Genomic DNA, 23,964 nt, shown 5'->3' on the forward strand with positions numbered 1-23,964 from the left:
CTGTCTCAGGCTCTTCTGGAAAGTCCAAGCTGTATGTTCCAAGGGCTCCTTGTATTCTGTAGTACAGAAACATATTGAGGGGAGAGTGTTGAGCAGTACCCAGGAACTCTTCCTGTGCCTTAAATCTTTTGTCAATATAGAGGTCTCCCAATTCAGTGAGCCCTCTGTGGGATAGTTGGATGATTGCTCTTGGTTCGTGAGCAGTAGCGCAGTTAGACCCGAAATCCGGTGGGGATTGGGGCTAAGACTCCCAGCCGGGGCCAACTTTAGCGCTGGAGGCAGCCATTACCGCAGTCTTTTTTGGCACTCTCCTCCCCCATAACCTCCTTCTCCATTAATTCCCTCACTACCACTCTCCAACCCTGTACCTCATCTCTCCATAGCCTCTCTCTCATGTACATTTTATTTTTTATAGTTATAATCATATTTCACTCTCACTCAGTTCTGTGATCTGCATGGTACACATTCTTTTCAGTAGGTAAAATAACCCTCTGCAATACTTTACAATGAACTAAAACTGCCACTAGATAAACTTCCAAACTTTCATCAGGAGGAACATTAATCACCAGAGTTATCTTGACATTGTGATTGTTTTCTGAAAACAGCCTGATATACAAGAAAATTAATATGCTTTTAAACCAAAAATAATTTTTAAACACAGCGCTCCCCACCAAAGTCAACGCTAGGTGCCACCACACCGGTCGCAGCACCCTCAAGTTAGCCTTTGTCCCAGAAATCGGGCACAACAATCCTTTCAAGAAATGGGGTCAGAGCTAGCCTCTTAGCCATTGAGGAGAAAGATTTATACAAATGATGGGGTGTGATACTTCTCACAAATTCCAGCTAACAAAACAAGTCAACGGATACTTGTTGATGATTTAAGAGAGAATAGACTTTTCCCTGAGAATTTTTTTTTACTTTTGGTATAAAATTTCTCAAATGCAGAATCCCCTAACAGGGCATTCATGAAATAATCCGGCTCACTGACAAAATATTGAACCTAAAAATATTATCATACAAAAATATCATGACATAAATATCAATGTAAAAATTGTTGTCATCCTATAGTTATCACATAAATAACAAGAATATTGCTGTCACTAATATCATTGGAAAAAATATTGTTTTTTTAAATACATATAAATTTAAATAGTAAACATTAAATATATTAAAAAATAATAATGTAATAAAGATTGTGGGCCTCATTACAATGTCATTTGCAGTTGCGTCCGGACGCCACCATCTAGCTGTGTGAACCTCCCGAGCATAGGTCGGCAATTCCACACACAAAATTAGGATGCAAATGTCACACAAGCTCTATCGGAGCTTGTGCGACGGGTGGAAACCACCTGCAGCATAAGCTCCCATAGAGATATGGATGTTTTTGTAAATCCCTGCACCTTGGGAGAGACACCACACAGTGCAGGGATTTTCAGGTGGCACCTTAAGTGCCCCCCAGGGCCACAACCGTAGGGCCAGGGGGAAGTGGGATATGCTAGGGGCCATGGAATTTGTTTTTCGCCAGCCTTTCCATTATCAGAAAGGTCAATATGGAAAGGCTGTTGAAAACCAACATCATAATCCTGATAACGGAAACGCCCTCCTTAAGGGATTATGAGCAGTTTCCGACTTGCCGATGGGCTCCTTGAGCCTTTCAGAACTGAGTCGGTTTCCCCGGCTGGTTTACACTCCAGCTGCTGACATTATAGGTCGGCGGTCAGAATGTAACTCTTCCATGTCAGTGGGAAAGCTTCTGACCGGTGTTCTGAGGCTTTCCTACCAACATCGAAATAAAGTCTAAATGTACTTTATTCATTTTAAAAGAAATAGAATCTTTATACTTTATACTTATTTTTAAAAATAATACCCACATTTATTATATATATATATCACCACAACAACTTGTGTTCAGTAAATTCCATATCAAATAATCAGCATAATGAGTGCACATTCAGGTAGCTAACATGTAGTGCAAAAGTGAATTTGTTCTACCCTTTTATGAGTTTCAACTGTCACCAGTCTTGATCACACAAGGGTTATAACAACAAGACACGTACATATTCTATTAGGCCATAAACAAACTACTACACCCAAGAATTCAAATGTATAAAGTCCTTTTTGGCTGCCATCTTAAATGATGCAAATATATTTACATGGCATATGCATGAATGGCCTACATACATAGTAACAACATACACAATCAGATTATTATACTGTTGGGACGTCAGGCTTCTAAGTCTGTGTCCAATAACTCAGAGGACTCTTTTATGTTCTGTAGCTTTTTGACCTTCATGTTGGCATCCTCTGCTATAGAAGTGCAATGTTCAGACTTTGTGAGATGGTTGTCATGCATATCTACTTTGCTGGTTATAGAATTCATGTGAAACATCAGGCCATCCAGGAATCACCAACTAGACCAGAAATTCCTTGCATAAGTTCTAAAAATGCGACTGATAATTTGCACAGGTTTTGGCTACAATAAGTAAAACTGTGAATGAAGGGGAAATAAAGATAGATGGGCTGAGCAAAAGCATGACCCAGGGCAGAGTTTAAGGGAACACCACAGGGAGAAATTTGACAGAGGAGTCAAGTCAACAATATGTTTTAGAACACACTCCTACATAGGATGAAACCCCAAAGAAAGCTGTGCCCATAATTCCCAGAATAGGGTAGTATGTCTGTATTGCATTTAATCAAAGCAAAAACACACACTAATTACATAAAGCAGATTGCATGGGTAGCTCATGAGATATGAAATGCCGCTGTTTGTTTTGTTGTCCTACAGATAAGCTATAGTTCATCAAGTCCGCTCCTGAGTGATCGAAACCAGTTTCCTTCCTTCTTCCGGACCATTTCTAGTGATGACTTCCAGTCTCGGGGACTAGCCCAGCTGCTTATACACTTTGGCTGGACATGGGTGGGTCTCCTGGCTGATGATGATGACTATGGTCAACAAGGTGCCCAAATACTACAGCAAGAGCTGGTCAATGCTGGGGCATGTGTTGCCTTCTCCGAGAGCATCATCCTGAGCCGAGCCGATAGGAACGCTTTCCACATTATCCATGTGATCAAAAGCTCAACTGCCAATGTCATAGTCATCTTCTCCAGTGAAGCAGGGTTAACTCCTTTAGTTAAAGAGATGGTGAATCACAATGTTATTGGAAAGATCTGGATTGCCAGCGAAGCTTGGGCCACATCGCCTTTGTTATCCATGGAGAGTTATTCTGATATCCTGACTGGCACCATCGGGTTTGCCATCCACAGTGGGGAGATGCCAGGCTTTAAAGAGCATCTAACCAGCATCCACCCGTCCAGGTCTCCCAATGACGACTTCACACTAAAGTTCTGGGAAGAGGCATTTGGATGTAAATGGTGGACTCAGAAAAACAACTCATCCATCTGGGACAACACATCCAAACTGTGCACAGGGAATGAGAAGGTCAGCAGCCTTCAAACCAGCTACATTGATGCAACCAATTTAAGAGTTACATACAATGTCTACAGAGCAGTTTATGCTCTTGCACTGGCCTTGCATAACTTGACCACCTGCAAGAATGGGTATGGTCCATTTGGGCAGGGGATCTGTGCAGATATTGCGGATTTCGCACTGTGGCAGGTAATGATGTACATTTGCTTTAAATGTATGAAGTAAATTGGTTTGTTGGCACATATAGTTCACTAGACCTCAGATTATTTAGCTTTTCACATCTCATCCTGTTTTTTTCTTCCATTTCTATACTTTGTGGGTGTGCCTTCCTTATTTCCTTTATCGATAATCTGTTTCTGATAGCCGCCTCTGCATAGGAGGTACCACTTTTGAGTTGGCTTCTTGCTTCAGAATATTGTAGGTTGCTTACATTTTTTAATGTGCAAGGGAAATATGATTTTGTATTGATATTTTCCAAAAGCTAAACCTAAAACAACCTAACTGGCATCATTTCACTCCACTTTGAAAACGACACAAGAGTTGCCCATTTCTCACTAGCAGTGACTGCCATTTAATTGAGTAAGTACATAAAATACCTATTGTTGGAAAATGTCATTGTAGTACTTGCTGGACCAAATGTCTCTAAGCTCATGAGCAATTTATGAGCAGTGCTTCCTCTTTTAAGAAATGTAAACCAAGATAATCACGAGCTCACATTTTTTACTGTACCCACAATGGGCCACACTGTGCGTCTAATGTATCAAAGGGCTGTCGCTTTTACACCACACAACATGGTTCAAAAGCAACACAATCTCTAAAATGTGATTTATGAAACCATGCAATATGGCCCTATGAGTATTGTCTGGGATGTTTTTAAAGGCACCTCATTCATTTGTTGTCACTTTGGTAAACATGATTTGTGATTTCAGGTAACAGGTTTGTTGTGGTGGAGTATAGCCCTCAATGCAGGACAATTTTCCACTTATGAAATATGTGATTAGTTCTAAAAATCATGCAAATCTAAGATTTGAACCCTGTTGATGAGCTCAATGGTGTCTCCATGTACTTTTAAGTATTCCTTTTCCCGCACTATGTTTAATATTTATATTTGCATCTTGCCTTCCTTTCTTTTTCACTTTTTCTTTCTGTTTTCTACTTTTGTTTTTTTTGTTGCCGGGCGGCCCTAGATATTTTGGTTTTGAAACGGGGAGTTTGTGCTGTTCATTTTTTCAAAAGATATAATCCTTTTGCAATCCACATAAATTATTTTTAAATATTTGTACAGCAACATGGTTTACAAATTTGGTGCCTCCAGATTGGACAAGTTAATTTTTATAACAAGTTGATATAACAACAAAATGTACAAAATTGTCCCTAACAGTTGTAGAGATTATAAGTGAACTACATGCAGTTGACCATGACTCAAAATCAAGTGGGTGAAAATAAAACCATAAAGTAGGTATGAAGGTAGGTGAGCGTTTATTTTATTAAACTCAAATAAATTACAATAATAAAAAGCAATGAAATGAATGAATACACGTGTCCACTTTAATAAAAAAGACAGTTTATGTAGACTAGCATGACTATAAACATTTAAACATTTAAACAATTGTTAGTAACAGCCACATCATTTTTGTCTCATGACAATATGTATATCTTATTTCAATGAGTAAATGTATTTAGTAAACCTAATATTTACTCAAGGTGCAAAAAGGCTAATCATAAAAAGTTTATAAAACAACCTATAGATATTTGAATTACATGTGAAACAATTGAATGTGGCATTATGTCCTGAGAGGACAGAAGCATTCATTGCAAATACAGCAGGTGTGAACTATACAGATTAAATGTGCCATGGATGCCCCCCCCCCTTGGACATTATCGAGAAACCCTTTGGTTCCTATCTCTTCTAAATGAGACCATTCACATTCTATCTGCATGGTTGAAACAAACACATCAATTGTATTGAAGGCTGAAGAACAGAATCCAGATACAATTGTTTATTCAATGAGTAAGAGTTTTGTGTGTTAATAAAGTATTTATAGGATCTATAGAATAAACCTTAAGTTACATCACTTGAATAAAAATACCCCATTATATTTTTACTTTAAAGGTGTTTAAAAGATTGCTTATATTTTGCAGTAATTTGACAAATATTCTTTGGTACTGACACAGAAGTAGTACTGAAGCATCCCTATTAATCAGAAATTTTTGAGAGTGCGCAGAGTGTGCTCCCCTTGCTCTTACACAACCGCAAGCATAATAAAAATTGAATAATATTATGTGCCTTATTATAATGTCGGTCGGAGTTGCCTCCTACCTACACCGTCACAGAATCGGAACCGACCAACTCCTGTCAGTGGTCTCGACCTCCAAATTACGATGTGATTGCACATGGGGGCAGATTATGATGTTGTGGGGAAACTTTCTGCCCGACACCGTATCGGAATCGGGATTGACCAACTTACAGTCGGCGGGTCTGCCCGACTGATTATGAAGGACTGAACACTGTTCGGTCGGAGTCCCATTGATTTTCATGGGAGCCCATGTTCCGCCTGACAACACAGGCTTCTATGGGGAAATGAGGGGTGGGCAGAAATTTCTGCACCCTGTCACAGTCACTCCATTGTGCCAGCCACACAGTGCAGGGTTTTACAGGGGGGCCCTTAGGTACCCCCTCAGCCCCCAACTGAAGGCCTCAGGATGAAGGGGGGCCTGCCAGGGAGCCCCACAGTCAATTTTGGATAGGCGGACATGGAAAGGCTGTTGGAAATCAGCATTATAATCACTCTTTCAGAAATGTTGGCCATAAAGCTGTATGATGCTGGTTCAACCAACACAAATCCCCCGAGAGCCAGTCCAAACCGATTCAGAAAGATCGCACGGTTTACATTCCGACCACGTACATTGTGAATGGTCAGGCAGATTCTAAACTGACTGAGTCGTCAGAAGGGTTCCGACACGGTCTTGGGGTATCCAACTGTTGGTCGAAGCCTTTCCGCACAACATCGGAATCGTCCTACAAGTGGGGTTGCATACTCACATTTCCCTATGGTAGCTTGTGTTATGGCCGTAAAGTGGCCATTCATTTTTGTCGATAAACAGTTCATTTTTGTTGATTAACATATCAAAATCCATATTATTGTTCCCCCTCTGGTTGATTCCTCAACCATACTATTCAACTCAAGCATTTGTACCATTACATTATTAGGCTCCTGCTGTTCCCTTTGTTCGCTTTTGACAATCTTTCTAGTTATTTGCATTCTACCTTATTTGAGGACTATGTTTTATAGCAGGTGATCCCCAATTGTACAACCCTGCAAACCAACATGAACACAATACCACTGGCAACAGTGATTTGCACAGATTGGGGATCCATTGTGAGAGTCAGGAAAGCCAGGTCATTGTAGATTATGCAGTGCTTGGATGGTAAGAATCAAAGTTCCATTGTCCATATCATTGCCTGGAATGAATGTGCAGCAGGCAGTGTCGAACTTGGCACATAACTCTCCCTTCATTGAGGTCATTAAGTCCATCACATACAATGCTGAGTTACCATGTAACGGATGGCTACTATTTCCACTCCAGCATGTGCAACAGTAGGGAAAGTTTTGGATAGTGGACGGAAATATTTTACTATTTCTGCTATGGCCCTCCACAACAGAAGGCAAAGGGTGTTTGGCAAAACAGGAACAGTTTAGTTTAATTAATCAATTTGTCTGGGAGACAGTTACAGACACCAGGTCTGAGGGCTGTGCTGTCTCCATTTACATTGGGTTCGTATTGGTCTTATCTACAATGTTACACCAAGCCATAAATGTGTCCTGCATACCATTTATGGTGAGGAATGTTGGTTGCTGCCTTAGAGTTATAAATTAATGATCAATGGTTAATACAGGTGGGACTCGACCTTGTGTGGACACCGTGTGGCCAGTGGTGAATGTCTCCTGATGTCATGGGTGATCACTACGTGTGCTAGATGCTGATTGGCTATGTGTTCCTAACTCATGTGGCATCTGACTTCATGGTGTTTTCTGAAGTGCGTGTACTCCCTTTAAACATGTATGCTTTATGAGGGCAATCTCCATTTACCATTGTGATGTCACTGTGCCCATCTGTGGGATTGAGCCAGAGTTTTCTGCCCACATGTATACTTGCGTATTCAGACAAAATATCGAGTCAGTGATATCGACTGATACAATTATCGAGTAGGAAATATCATGACATAGAAATATCATGAGCAAGAATATTGTAGACAAGAATACCGATTTTAAGATACGTAATATCGATGATAAAAATATTGTTGTTAATAATACTGATTGTTTTTGTATAATTTATTATATGTTACTTGTATATGATTTAAAATGCTTCTTTAAATAGTTTTTTTAGTATGTTTTGTAAATTAATAGTAGTTTCTACATTTTTATTTAATTGTTTGTTGCTATTTTAGTACTGTAGCAGGTTGTTGGGTTTATATCGGAATAGGGTGAGAAATAAATTAATTACCAATAATTATAGATTTTTTAAAATTAATATGAATTGTTTAATTGACAATTATTTATGTTAATTATACAATTAATATCTTTTGTTGCATTTTAGGTATGGGTTGTAGGTTTTGTAGGTAGTAGGGTGGGAAGTAAATTAATTATAATTAATAATTAAGTTTTCCTAAATTAATGTCAATTATTCAATTGATAATTATTCATGTTACTTGTATAATTCGTATTTTTGTTTTAAGTTTTAGGTGCAGGTTGTGAGTTTCTAGGGGGATAGTGTGGGAAGTAAATTAATTATAAATAATTCAGAATTAATTTTTAATTATTATGAATTATTGAAATGATATATATTTATGTTAATAGTATATTTTGTTTTTTAAGTTTGAGGTGTGAGTTCTGTGTTTTGTAGAGGTATTGGGTGAGAAATATTTCATTATAATTTAATAATAATGTATATGTAATTATTTATAATGATTTAACTGATAATTATTTATGTTGATTGTACAAATATGTTTTTTTGTTTAACATTAACATATGGGTTGTGGGTTTGTATGGGTATAGGTTAGGAAGTAAATAACTATTATTATTTTAAAACTATTTATAATCATAAATCTTTTTTATGTGTTTGGGGTTGTTTTGTGTTTTTTTATGGGTAAATGACATGTAGGTAATTATAATATTTAATAAGTATTATTAAGTTTTAATAATTGTTTAAATGATAATTAATTATCTATATATTTAATTAAAATAATATTTAGATTATATGCGTGAGTTGTATTTGTAAGGGTAAAGTGTGGAAAGTTAATTAAATACAATTAATGTATTCCTAGGTTGATCAGTAATATTAATTGTTTAATTGATTATTATTATGCAAAATATTTAAGTTATTTTTTAAATGTATATATTAGGTGTGTGTCATTCGTTTTGTATGGATAAAGGGTGGAAATAAAATTAAATGTAATTGTTTTGTTAGTAGTTAATTACCATTACTTTATTAATACTTAATTAATAAGGTAAAATATTATACATTTAAATATTCATGTTTGATGTGTGGTGTGTAGTTTGTAGAGGTATAGGGCAGTAAGTTATGTCAGTAATAACATTAAAAAGAGTAATTTATGATTGAATGTGCTAATTGCGTTGTGGTTATTAATTGTAAATAATACTGTATTTATTGGTTGTTATTATTTTGATAACAGACTTTGGTATTTTGATAAAACAATATTTGTTTAAATTTATAATATGACTGGAGTCGGAATAGTAAATTTTACGTCTCCCCAATCCAACACTTTCCCTACTTTCGCACTGACTAGAGTGGGAATAGTAAATTTTACCCCTCCGCAATCCAACACTTTCCTTACTGTTACACTGACTGGAGTGAGAATAGTACATTATTCCTGCCCGTGATCCAACACTTTCCCTACTGTTGCACTGACTGTAGTGGGAATAATACTTATTTCCCCTCCGCAATCCATCAGTTTCTCTACTGTTGCACTGACTGACTGGAGTGGGCAAAGCAAATTTTACCCCTCTGACAACCAACACTTTACCTACTGTTTCATTAACTGTAGTTTGAAACTTTGTCTACTATTTATAAGTTGTAGTGGGTATAGTATATGCACTAATTTTAACATTTTGTAGATTACTTTATATTGTTCAAATGTATAGTTACATGTTTTTGTTTATTAAAATGTTAATATTTATCATAATTAATGTTTTTACTATTTTACTAATTATTAGTACATTTCTTTTTAGTTGGAGTTTTTCATTTTTAAACATTTTGGGGCCGATTCCAATTCGAGAAACGAATCGTATCCGAGCCCACTCCATACGAATCGTACTAGTCCGTCTGATTCGCGTAGTACGATTCGTACGGACAGTTTCCGTACGAATCATTGCGACCCGTACGAATTGCACCGGAGATTCCATACAACTTGGACCCTCACAGTGGACCGTATGATTCGTACACACGCTGTACGACCCGACAAGTACGATCCGGACAGTGGAATGGAGACGCGATTCGTACGGTACACGTCAGGTAAGTGCGATTCGTACGGAGGGTCACACATTTACATACACACCGTACGGTGCGGTACACCCCATGATCGCAGGGTACGCACCGGGGGGGTCCGTTCCGTACCTGTTTTTGAGGTGTACTCTGCTTTTCCGGACATTTTCAGCTCCCGTAGGAAAAGAGTCGTATGGAGGGTCGACGGGACAAATCGTACTAGGAGAAGTGTGGCTCAATGATTAGAGCGGCAGACCCTGATGCAGAGGTCTAGCCCGGGACCAGGGTTCAATTCCCCGCCTCGGCCGGTCTTGGGCTCAAAATTCCACGGACCTGATAATTCTCGCCTTGGTGCCTATTCCCATCATGGAGTCCCACTCTGCAACTCTGGGCAATAGCTTGCTTAATCTCCACAACAGCCCCCACAACGCTAAGGATGCCTGGCTTCCACCTTGGGGGTTCCCAGGAGTGGACGCCTCACAGGGAAAGCCAGGATGGGTTCCACAGCGGTATTCGTACAAGCGCCTTGAGACCCTTGCGGGTGAGTAGTGCGCTATACAAGTATCAATTTACAATTTTATTTTACTTGCTGGGTCGGGAAAACCTGCTTCGAACCGTACAAATGTTGCATGCTGCGTGTTCCGGCGGTGATTCGTAAGGGAATTGGAGTCGTTCAGTTCCTGGTGCGATTCGTACGGGGAGCTGCATTGGGTGAAAATCGTACTACATCATACGTACGGGGACCTTGCAGAGTACGATTTGTACGGGAAAAAGACTCCGTACGGCTATTCGGAGTGCTTTTTCCCGAATCGGAATCGGCCCCCTTATGTTATTGGACATATGTATTTATATATATTTTTTTCAGGTGAATACACTTAAAAATTATTTTAAAATGATATAAATAAAAACTATTAATTCAGTTATATTTTTAATTAGATATATGTAATAAAAAATATGTATAATAATATATTTATGTTTTCATTTTTTAAATAATATTTGTTATATTTGCCAAAACAATTATTAAATATATTTTATTTTCATTATATCCATATTCATATTTAATTTAATCAATGTTTATAATGAAAATGTATATATATTTAAAAATCAATAATATTCAAACCTCTGGGGCTGATCATGATGGCAGTGAACCCAACACCGGCAGGCTGTCAGTGGTGGGTACACTGCCATCGCACTGCAGTTTTCTGCCCACCAGATTACTATGGCCGGTGGAAATGTGGTGGTCGGAAAGCCTGACCGCCACGGTTCTGATAGGCGGTCATTTTATGACCACCAGTGGAACCACCTGCAGAGCCCAGAATGGCAGTGGTGTCTGTTAGGCACCGCCGGTCAGATTATGATGTCAATCACTGCCAGCCTTTCCAGGGCGGTTCACCTGCCATGAAAAGACTGACGCAGATGACATCGGGGGCCCGTAGCAGGCCCCCCTTCACCTTGGGCTCTTTCTTTTGGGGGATGGAAACACCTATGGCGACCCCCAATCTTTTCCTGCACCATGTGGCAGGCACCACATGGTGCCTGCCTCGTAGTGCCGGAAAATGTGAACAGTGCCATTTTTGCATTGCAGCAGGTGCTGCAGCCAGCAGCACCTTCCGCAAGGCAAAGTATGGTGAATGCAACCGCCACGGTGGCAGTCATATCCTAATACCCCATTTGGGACCGGCACCTGGTAGGTGGGTCGTCCCACTCCCCGAGACGATGGCGGATGGAATGGAGTCCCTCCGCCAGCCTAATGAGCCCCTATATATTTTTTTTACATTCTTGCCTAGTAAAGGCAGTTGATATTTTAAAATTCAATATTTTTGTATGTAGATTTTTTTGGGCAATATTTTGTCAGTGAACTGTTTGCTTGCCAGCTAAGCACCCTCCCACCTGTGACCCATCAATCAGTATCCCTGGGCCTAGGTCGCAGGGTCTGCCTGTCTACATACTTGCATGTCGAGGTAGATGGTCGCGATGGGTGATTCTATTAATCAGTATGATAGGTCATTTTGGTCAATAAGGCATTGATATCTATATTATCATTTACTTTGAAACATGACCCAACTCAAGTCTGGAGAAGTTGAAGACGTAAAATTTAAGAAATGATAGAAATAACTGATAAACGTTTAACAAGAAATTGCTTTTTTGGGATTGGGAAGCCTATTAATCGATATATACCAATATTTTATTATTATAATATTATTATTGATTTTCATTTGATGCAATAAACTTAAACTTAGCTGCCTACCAATTATAAATATTTACAACAAGGGGTGGTGAGGGACAGAGTCTCTGAATTAAACAGAATACTCTCACCCAGTCAAGAGATCAGGGCTAGATCCAACACCGTTTTTTAGCTCACTGCACCATCCCAGTTTCAGAACCTGGCTGTATGCAAATTAGTCTGTTCCTGTCCCAGTGCATGATGGGAACAGGGCAAACCAAACTACAAAAGCCAATTCTTACACTGGGAAGGAAACAAGCTACCGGGGACCGGTTTCTGGCATTTCAGCCTCTTCGGCCCGGCTTGCTTGAATCCTGATGGTGCAATGAGCAAGGGACTCACATCTGAGTATACCCTTCCACGCTTAGGGTGGACAAAAATATTTACAACAAGGGGTGGTGAGGGACAGAGTCTCTGAATTAAACAGAATACTCTCACCCAGTCAAGAGATCAGGGCTAGATCCAACACCGTTTTTTAGCTCACTGCACCATCCCAGTTTCAGAACCTGGCTGTATGCAAATTAGTCTGTTCCTGTCCCAGTGCATGATGGGAACAGGGCAAACCAAACTACAAAAGCCAATTCTTACACTGGGAAGGAAACAAGCTACCGGGGACCGGTTTCTGGCATTTCAGCCTCTTCGGCCCGGCTTGCTTGAATCCTGATGGTGCAATGAGCAAGGGACTCACATCTGAGTATACCCTTCCACGCTTAGGGTGGACAAAAATATTTACAACAAGGGGTGGTGAGGGACAGAGTCTCTGAATTAAACAGAATACTCTCACCCAGTCAAGAGATCAGGGCTAGATCCAACACCGTTTTTTAGCTCACTGCACCATCCCAGTTTCAGAACCTGGCTGTATGCAAATTAGTCTGTTCCTGTCCCAGTGCATGATGGGAACAGGGCAAACCAAACTACAAAAGCCAATTCTTACACTGGGAAGGAAACAAGCTACCGGGGACCGGTTTCTGGCATTTCAGCCTCTTCGGCCCGGCTTGCTTGAATCCTGATGGTGCAATGAGCAAGGGACTCACATCTGAGTATACCCTTCCACGCTTAGGGTGGACAAAAATATTTACAACAAGGGGTGGTGAGGGACAGAGTCTCTGAATTAAACAGAATACTCTCACCCAGTCAAGAGATCAGGGCTAGATCCAACACCGTTTTTTAGCTCACTGCACCATCCCAGTTTCAGAACCTGGCTGTATGCAAATTAGTCTGTTCCTGTCCCAGTGCATGATGGGAACAGGGCAAACCAAACTACAAAAGCCAATTCTTACACTGGGAAGGAAACAAGCTACCGGGGACCGGTTTCTGGCATTTCAGCCTCTTCGGCCCGGCTTGCTTGAATCCTGATGGTGCAATGAGCAAGGGACTCACATCTGAGTATACCCTTCCACGCTTAGGGTGGACAAAAATATTTACAACAAGGGGTGGTGAGGGACAGAGTCTCTAAATTAAACAGAATACTCTCACCCAGTCAAGAGATCAGGGCTAGATCCAACACCGTTTTTTAGCTCACTGCACCATCCCAGTTTCAGAACCTGGCTGTATGCAAATTAGTCTGTTCCTGTCCCAGTGCATGATGGGAACAGGGCAAACCAAACTACAAAAGCCAATTCTTACACTGGGAAGGAAACAAGCTACCGGGGACCGGTTTCTGGCATTTCAGCCTCTTCGGCCCGGCTTGCTTGAATCCTGATGGTGCAATGAGCAAGGGACTCACATCTGAGTATACCCTTCCACGCTTAGGGTGGACAAAAATATTTACAACAAGGGGTGGTGAGGGACAGAGTCTCTGAATTAAACAGAATACTCTCACCCAGTCAAGAGATCAGGGCTAGATCCAACACCGTTTTTTAGCTCACTGCACCATCCCAGTTTCAGAACCTGGCTGTATGCAAATTAGTCTGTTCCTGTCCCAGTGCATGATGGGAACAGGGCAAACCAAACTACAAAAGCCAATTCTTACACTGGGAAGGAAACAAGCTACCGGGGACCGGTTTCTGGCATTTCAGCCTCTTCGGCCCGGCTTGCTTGAATCCTGATGGTGCAATGAGCAAGGGACTCACATCTGAGTATACCCATCCACGCTTAGGGTGGACAAAAATATTTACAACAAGGGGTGGTGAGGGACAGAGTCTCTGAATTAAACAGAATACTCTCACCCAGTCAAGAGATCAGGGCTAGATCCAACACCGTTTTTTAGCTCACTGCACCATCCCAGTTTCAGAACCTGGCTGTATGCAAATTAGTCTGTTCCTGTCCCAGTGCATGATGGGAACAGGGCAAACCAAACTACAAAAGCCAATTCTTACACTGGGAAGGAAACAAGCTACCGGGGACCGGTTTCTGGCATTTCAGCCTCTTCGGCCCGGCTTGCTTGAATCCTGATGGTGCAATGAGCAAGGGACTCACATCTGAGTATACCCTTCCACGCTTAGGGTGGACAAAAATATTTACAACAAGGGGTGGTGAGGGACAGAGTCTCTGAATTAAACAGAATACTCTCACCCAGTCAAGAGATCAGGGCTAGATCCAACACCGTTTTTTAGCTCACTGCACCATCCCAGTTTCAGAACCTGGCTGTATGCAAATTAGTCTGTTCCTGTCCCAGTGCATGATGGGAACAGGGCAAACCAAACTACAAAAGCCAATTCTTACACTGGGAAGGAAACAAGCTACCGGGGACCGGTTTCTGGCATTTCAGCCTCTTCGGCCCGGCTTGCTTGAATCCTGATGGTGCAATGAGCAAGGGACTCACATCTGAGTATACCCTTCCACGCTTAGGGTGGACAAAAATATTTACAACAAGGGGTGGTGAGGGACAGAGTCTCTGAATTAAACAGAATACTCTCACCCAGTCAAGAGATTAGGGCTAGATCCAACACCGTTTTTTAGCTCACTGCACCATCCCAGTTTCAGAACCTGGCTGTATGCAAATTAGTCTGTTCCTGTCCCAGTGCATGATGGGAACAGGGCAAACCAAACTACAAAAGCCAATTCTTACACTGGGAAGGAAACAAGCTACCGGGGACCGGTTTCTGGCATTTCAGCCTCTTCGGCCCGGCTTGCTTGAATCCTGATGGTGCAATGAGCAAGGGACTCACATCTGAGTATACCCTTCCACGCTTAGGGTGGACAAAAATATTTACAACAAGGGGTGGTGAGGGACAGAGTCTCTGAATTAAACAGAATACTCTCACCCAGTCAAGAGATCAGGGCTAGATCCAACACCGTTTTTTAGCTCACTGCACCATCCCAGTTTCAGAACCTGGCTGTATGCAAATTAGTCTGTTCCTGTCCCAGTGCATGATGGGAACAGGGCAAACCAAACTACAAAAGCCAATTCTTACACTGGGAAGGAAACAATCTACCGGGGACCGGTTTCTGGCATTTCAGCCTCTTCGGCCCGGCTTCCTTGAATCCTGATGGTGCAATGAGCAAGGGACTCACATCTGAGTATACCCTTCCACGCTTAGGGTGGACAAAAATATTTACAACAAGGGGTGGTGAGGGACAGAGTCTCTGAATTAAACAGAATACTCTCACCCAGTCAAGAGATCAGGGCTAGATCCAACACCGTTTTTTAGCTCACTGCACCATCCCAGTTTCAGAACCTGGCTGTATGCAAATTAGTCTGTTCCTGTCCCAGTGCATGATGGGAACAGGGCAAACCAAACTACAAAAGCCAATTCTTACACTGGGAAGGAAACAAGCTACCGGGGACCGGTTTCTGGCATTTCAGCCTCTTCGGCCCGGCTTGCTTGAATCCTGATGGTGCAATGAGCAAGGGACTCACATCTGAGTATACCCTTCCACGCTTAGGGTGGACAAAAATATTTACAACAAGGGGTGGTGAGGGACAGAGTCTCTGAATTAAACAGAATACTCTCACCCAGTCAAGAGATCAGGGCTAGATCCAACACCGTTTTTTAGCTCACTGCACCATCCCGGTTTCAGAACCTGGCTGTATGCAAATTAGTCTGTTCCTGTCCCAGTGCATGATGGGAACAGGGCAAACCAAACTACAAAAGCCAATTCTTACACTGGGAAGGAAACAAGCTACCGGGGACCGGTTTCTGGCATTTCAGCCTCTTCGGCCCGGCTTGCTTGAATCCTGATGGTGCAATGAGCAAGGGACTCACATCTGAGTATACCCTTCCACGCTTAGGGTGGACAAAAATATTTACAACAAGGGGTGGTGAGGGACAGAGTCTCTGAATTAAACAGAATACTCTCACCCAGTCAAGAGATCAGGGCTAGATCCAACACCGTTTTTTAGCTCACTGCACCATCCCAGTTTCAGAACCTGGCTGTATGCAAATTAGTCTGTTCCTGTCCCAGTGCATGATGGGAACAGGGCAAACCAAACTACAAAAGCCAATTCTTACACTGGGAAGGAAACAAGCTACCGGGGACCGGTTTCTGGCATTTCAGCCTCTTCGGCCCGGCTTGCTTGAATCCTGATGGTGCAATGAGCAAGGGACTCACATCTGAGTATACCCTTCCACGCTTAGGGTGGACAAAAATATTTACAACAAGGGGTGGTGAGGGACAGAGTCTCTGAATTAAACAGAATACTCTCACCCAGTCAAGAGATCAGGGCTAGATCCAACACCGTTTTTTAGCTCACTGCACCATCCCAGTTTCAGAACCTGGCTGTATGCAAATTAGTCTGTTCCTGTCCCAGTGCATGATGGGAACAGGGCAAACCAAACTACAAAAGCCAATTCTTACACTGGGAAGGAAACAAGCTACCGGGGACCGGTTTCTGGCATTTCAGCCTCTTCGGCCCGGCTTGCTTGAATCCTGATGGTGCAATGAGCAAGGGACTCACATCTGAGTATACCCTTCCACGCTTAGGGTGGACAAAAATATTTACAACAAGGGGTGGTGAGAGACAGAGTCTCTGAATTAAACAGAATACTCTCACCCAGTCAAGAGATCAGGGCTAGATCCAACACCGTTTTTTAGCTCACTGCACCATCCCAGTTTCAGAACCTGGCTGTATGCAAATTAGTCTGTTCCTGTCCCAGTGCATGATGGGAACAGGGCAAACCAAACTACAAAAGCCAATTCTTACACTGGGAAGGAAACAAGCTACCGGGGACCGGTTTCTGGCATTTCAGCCTCTTCGGCCCGGCTTGCTTGAATCCTGATGGTGCAATGAGCAAGGGACTCACATCTGAGTATACCCTTCCACGCTTAGGGTGGACAAAAATATTTACAACAAGGGGTGGTGAGGGACAGAGTCTCTGAATTAAACAGAATACTCTCACCCAGTCAAGAGATCAGGGCTAGATCCAACACCGTTTTTTAGCTCACTGCACCATCCCAGTTTCAGAACCTGGCTGTATGCAAATTAGTCTGTTCCTGTCCCAGTGCATGATGGGAACAGGGCAAACCAAACTACAAAAGCCAATTCTTACACTGGGAAGGAAACAAGCTACCGGGGACCGGTTTCTGGCATTTCAGCCTCTTCGGCCCGGCTTGCTTGAATCCTGATGGTGCAATGAGCAAGGGACTCACATCTGAGTATACCCTTCCACGCTTAGGGTGGACAAAAATATTTACAACAAGGGGTGGTGAGGGACAGAGTCTCTGAATTAAACAGAATACTCTCACCCAGTCAAGAGATCAGGGCTAGATCCAACACCGTTTTTTAGCTCACTGCACCATCCCAGTTTCAGAACCTGGCTGTATGCAAATTAGTCTGTTCCTGTCCCAGTGCATGATGGGAACAGGGCAAACCAAACTACAAAAGCCAATTCTTACACTGGGAAGGAAACAAGCTACCGGGGACCGGTTTCTGGCATTTCAGCCTCTTCGGCCCGGCTTGCTTGAATCCTGATGGTGCAATGAGCAAGGGACTCACATCTGAGTATACCCTTCCACGCTTAGGGTGGACAAAAATATTTACAACAAGGGGTGGTGAGGGACAGAGTCTCTGAATTAAACAGAATACTCTCACCCAGTCAAGAGATCAGGGCTAGATCCAACACCGTTTTTTAGCTCACTGCACCATCCCAGTTTCAGAACCTGGCTGTATGCAAATTAGTCTGTTCCTGTCCCAGTGCATGATGGGAACAGGGCAAACCAAACTACAAAAGCCAATTCTTACACTGGGAAGGAAACAAGCTACCGGGGACCGGTTTCTGGCATTTCAGCCTCTTCGGCCCGGCTTGCTTGAATCCTGATGGTGCAATGTACCAATTATAAAAGCAGGTTTTGATGGACAAAAGGCAGGGAAATAAACGTTTAGCAGGAGAATTATTCTGCCAAAATTGTGCAAAGTGCAAAATGTGTTACATTGGTACAGGAGTTACTTTGTAAGCAATTAATTGGCAACATTTTAATTCACACTCTTAGCTCTGCCAGGGACGACTCAGGAGCATTGGGAGGCAGATGTTGGGAGTCAGTACTACAAATGTTGCAAAAAGTACATAGTCTGTAGACTCAAATGAATTAAGAAGTATGTCTCAGCAAAGATATGCAAGCTCTGATTTAGCACTTGTTAGTGAATATAATCTTTATTGTTTGGTTTATTACAAAGCAATGCAATTTTGATAAAAATACAACTTGTAAAATGACATAACAAGTGGAATGCAAGAGATTTGCTTTGTGGCAACAGGGCCTTTGTGCAAAGATAGATCCCCAACTTGGAGAAAGAAACATTAAAAGAGCCCTGCGGTCCTATCAAATTAACATCTGAAATAAGACAACCTGGGCAATTTTAATACGGTAAAGGCCTTCAAAACTCATTCAGATTAAAATAGTAGGTAAAAAAGAATATAGATTCACAGTAGAGTACTATTGCGAGAACTAGACAATAACTTTAAGTTGTGACAAACAAACTAGGTTAATCAGCCAAGGTAGCAAAAAGGCATCTGAAAAAGAAAACAACCATTGTAATGTTAATGCTTTACAGACAAATAAAAGGAACATCAGATTAAAAGGACAGGGCAGCGTCTGAATTTGTGGCAAAGTGGTAGTGCATAGTCCAGATAATAGCAGCAGTTAATTAGATGAGACCTAGCACTTGTCAGGATAGTTCTGCATGAAAAAGATGTGCTGTATTCAAGAGGATGGTGAGTTACATTGGTAGAAACAAGTGTAGCCCTTTGGGGTATCATGAGAGTGAGACATGCCAGAAATTGGGGTTGCCATGATGTTAGAGGGCAATAGCATGACAGTTCTTCCCCTTTGTTGTGATAGCATGCTGGTAGAGTCTTCGTGCAAGGCACCTATTTCAGGTGTTGGCTCTCCGTTATCTGAATTTGAGAATGGTCCAACTTACTGCCAGTGAAAATATCAACATGGGTGATGCTTTTTATGAACTAGGGTCTGAGTTGAAAAATATTGTAGGGCATTTAGGAAATCAATTATATTATGTTTTGGGGAAATAAAATGTTAAAGGGTTTATGCATGATCTTTGTCATTTTAAACATTTGTCTCCTATTCAGCTTCTCTACTACATCAAGGCCTTGGGGGTCCCAAATGAAGATGGAGTGAAATTATTTTTCAACAAGAATGGTGAAGTGCCTGCTTGGTACGATATTGTCAATTGGCAGCAGAGTCCTGAAGGTGCTCTTCAATATGTGACAGTAGGCACATATGATTCCAGTGCCCCTGATGGACAGAGGCTTATCATTAACATGACTTCCATCCACTGGACCACTGGGGGCACTCAGGTATGAGAGCGCATGATCATATCACTCTTTTCAGAAGATGTTGATTTGTGACGAATGGGGCAATGTGCGAAGTCCAATGTACTTTGAAGAGAGGAACTTTGGGTGAGATGCTGACTTCTGGAGGTTGAACTAGTTTCTGTCTGATAAGGCCTTGTCCAAGTTGTGCTATCAGTGAGATCCATGGACCTGTAACGTTAAAGCATCATGAGCTGCGAATCTCTCTGAAGCAATCACTTCCAACTGCAAGGAAAAGTTTTCCCTGCAGCCTAAAGCCTTTTGCATTTTAGGATGACAGTCGTCGGCAGCTTCCCGCCATATGATGGACAGATTGGGGTACATTCCTCTACACTGCCCATTACAAGATGTCAGAACATTAATTAGGCATGAAGAAAAATAATGACATAAAAGGAATTGGATGTGGGACTGTCCCCTCTGGGAAGGGGCGCTCCACCTGCCTTCCAGTTCACAGCAGTTTTCTGTACTTGTGGAGGGCCACTTTTGGTGAATTGCCCTCAATCGACCTATCCGTTCAAAGTAATCTGGAAAAGAAATAAAAGCATGGGGTTGAGGATGGCCTCTTTGGAATCAGGCTGTCCCTAGACTCAAAGGGTCAGATAGATGTTCTTCCCCCACAAGATTGCAGATTGGAGGCCTTGCCCTAAATGTATCTACACCCAGAGGGACAGAATGTTCACTAGACATTACAAAAACAAATCCATTTAAAAAAAATGGAATCGGGTCAGGTGGTGGGTTGACCCATCTGATTTTGGGCTGCCCTCCCATTCACAATGTCTAGTTAGGCTTGCTGGGTCCTAAAGAGACACATTTGGTGCATTTACCTACTACCCCATCCATACTTCTTAGTCTGCCCAGCCAGGAGACAAACAGCACCACTAGAGACCAGGAATGACTTTTTTTTATTTTGTATGGGGTGTTATGGGGCTGGCATTGGGCTGCATCACTTACAAAGGGTTTCAGAGATCACCACAAGATATCAATCATTACTTGATTAACATTTTTATTATGTATGTGTTGTAGCTTTGCTGTCATCAGGTGCCAGTCTTCCATGCCAGGAGCCATTATTATCTTTCCGGGAGGCAGATTGAAGAGTTTACCCCAACCTGCTACCCCCAATGTAGGTGGAAGAATGCACCACCACACACCCGAGATCACTTCTGTTTGTTAATATATATGGGGTGATGGGCTGCCCTGTATTGGCTTCAGGCTGCACCTTCCATCCTTGGGAGACACAGTCTTTCTGCCCCCCTGTGAGGCAAATTGAAGACTTGATCCCCTTTCTGATTCATCCAGGGGAGCAGATGGATTTGCTTTTTTTGTTATGCATGGGACGTGGTGCCAATATTGGCATCAAGGCACCGCCTTCTCCCTCAGGGCCCAGTTGGTCTTTCTGGGAAATGGTTAGAAGTACAGTTTTTAGACTGTGCGTTGGCTGTTCTCCAGAGAACGCTACCAAACCTGGGCATTTCTGAAACTAGAAACCTAGGGAAATCCAGGGTGTTGTGGCTTGCATGCATCCCATCAAACAGTCTAACCCATATTGCCAAGTGAATCTCATAACTATGACTAAACTACCTAATTTTCTTCCATTTGCCATATGGAATTGCTGAATCTGAGGCAATAGATTGGCCATTGCACAAGCAAGCCTACCAACTCTTGGCGTTTCTAAAACCTTACAACCCAGTGGAATCCACTGTCATGTGGCTTCCATGGATTCCAGCACTTCATCTCACCCAGAATGCATTTCAAGAAAAGTCTCCCTCTTTTAATGGGGATAGCCTCAACATTTGGGACTATAATTACCCAGTACCCAGGGAACCCTATAAAAACCGGGTCATTTCTGAAAAAGAGAGACCCAGAGGATTGCAGGCTGATTTGGTTTGTGGGCATCCCAACATGCTGTCATATTCAGAATATCCTGAAAATTGTAAATCTATGCTTAAAAAGACCCAATTTCCTCTCATTTGACATGGTAAATTGCTGCAGCATCAGGTTCCTAGACAGTTCCTAGACGTTCCTAGCCCAGGGAAGCCAACCAACTCTGGACATTTATGAAAATTAAAAGCTCAGCGGCATCCATGGAGGTATATTTTGAAAGGATCCCAGAAAACTGTCTTGCTAACAATGCCCTTCGCATGCAAAACTGTATTATGCAGACTGCCCTGTAAATATAAAATCTGTTCTAAAACTACACGATTTCCTTTCTGTTTCTATAGGGTATGGTTGAAACATTTGGGTCAGGGGTCAGCCAGCAGTCATTGAATCCTTCAGCATGCCTGACAATTAGAAACCAAGAGAAGCCCAGAGAAGCCCACTGTGATATGACTTAGTTACATCTCAGTACAGAGCTTAAAAAATAATGTCACATGACACCAAAACTAAAAATACTAATCTAAAAATACTAATGTTCCTTTCATTTGCCATTGGAGGGGGGAGGGTTGCTGCAGCAGTCCAGCAATAAGTCATCTGACATCCAGGAAATCCCTCAACCCAGGTCATTTCTGTAATGTACACACTCAGGGGAAATGAAGGTATTGTAGGTCACATGGATCTAAGCATGCTGTTTTAACCTGAAAGCAGTGGTGTAAAATAAAATGAGGGGATCCCCTGCAGAATCTCAAGTGGGCCCCTGAGTCTCCCGTTTGGGTGTCCTCTGCAGGGGTGGGGCCCCCTACACCACGGGGGCTGCAGAGGCTTGTGTTACTCCCCTTCCTGCAAGCAGGAAAACCATGCAGAAACATCAATTTCCTCCTTCTTTTCGTGATGGATGGCTGCAAAATCTTTTAGGCAAATATGCACCAAAAGTTTGTGTTTTTTCACATATGAACCCCCAAAGTGGTAGATTGTTTAAAATGAAAAACCTGGCCCACGCCCTGGAAGGTTTTTTTCAGGACTGGGGTCATTTTTCTTTTTCTGATGTGACAGACAGAAACAAATAAGACATCAGACCCGCCACACTTAATTTGGCAAGGCACACGATCTGATGTCCTTACTCTGACAGCTCCTACTGTGAGGGGTGATTGAAGTAGGCTTTCCATTTGCAGAGCCAGCAGGGCTTCACCTCACTATTGTGACGGAGTACCCTATAACCCCAACATTCTAAATTGGGCCCTATATCTAAAAAACATCAACATCTCTCTTGTGTTTTCATTTGCTGATAGCTCACAAATCCCTTCTTTTTCTGCATCTAATGCCCAACATCCCTCATTCAACCGAATGCCAATCTACTCATTTAGAGAGATGTTGGGCTTCCGGTAGAGAAGCAAATGCCTTCCCTTTAACAAATGTGTGCCTGCAGGGAGGTATTACCAACACCTTCTAGTGGGCAAATTGCCCAAAAATGTACGGTACCGTAACCTTGATAATAATTTGGGATGGGAGTAACTCGCCTTCTTTGATGTCATGCAATTATGCTAAATTTCATCAAAATGTTGTAAAATTACATTAAACTATACAAGGAGCATAACCCAGCATTTAGAGATATTTTCCAAAATGGTTCCCAAAATGGGCAAGAGGCTGCAGTTTGCGCTAGGGAAATAGTGCTAATTGCAACTGAACACGAACAGCAGCAGCCAGCAGTCACTCCCGCTCGATAACTTTGTTGTTCTTGTGCCCCTGCAGTAGGATGTTTATGCCAAATTACTCTTATTTAAGTGAAGGGATGTAATCTAAAAAAAAATCAATAATTTCATGTCAAAAGGATAATACAAAGCTATCCAAATTACTCCAGCATAATTAAAATTGCACCCAGGGCTCACAATAATAACTTCTAGAGTAATGTTTATTACCCTGTTAGAGGGCCAAGGACCAAGGATGAGCTACCCGGTCCAACTATCGTGTTTGTGACCTTTCACTATTGATGTGCCGGAGACCGACCTACTATGATTCTTGTTTTATTGGTAATGCAGGTCGAGCAATTCCTTGACCTCTTGGTCGGCTTCCATGCTGCTGAGGTATCGCTCGTCTTTGAAACTGCCTGTTCTTTGAATTCAACTGTTGTAGCCTTAATCTTTTGGTGTTCAATGTATTCTCGAACCCGATGAAGACAAACGGCTACCTACCTAGTGTGGGTGCCTGAGGGTTCCTTTTTTCCTCTT

General features: G+C 42.1%; 1 protein-coding gene across 1 annotated transcript in view; it reads left to right on the top strand.

Moving 5' to 3' along the window:
- LOC147678517 (extracellular calcium-sensing receptor-like) overlaps positions 1 to 23,964 on the top strand; it is a 68,229-nt gene that overhangs the window by 14,784 nt on the left and 29,481 nt on the right. Inside the window, exons 3-4 of the mRNA XM_086945663.1 lie at positions 2,786 to 3,616; positions 19,622 to 19,849. Coding sequence (XP_086801789.1) covers positions 2,786 to 3,616; positions 19,622 to 19,849 — 1,059 coding nt within the window. The remainder of the gene's footprint in view (positions 1 to 2,785; positions 3,617 to 19,621; positions 19,850 to 23,964) is intronic.

The sequence above is a fragment of the Lissotriton vulgaris genome, chromosome 12 (assembly GCF_964263255.1).
Source record: "Lissotriton vulgaris chromosome 12, aLisVul1.2, whole genome shotgun sequence".
NCBI classification, from domain to species: Eukaryota; Metazoa; Chordata; class Amphibia; order Caudata; family Salamandridae; genus Lissotriton; species Lissotriton vulgaris.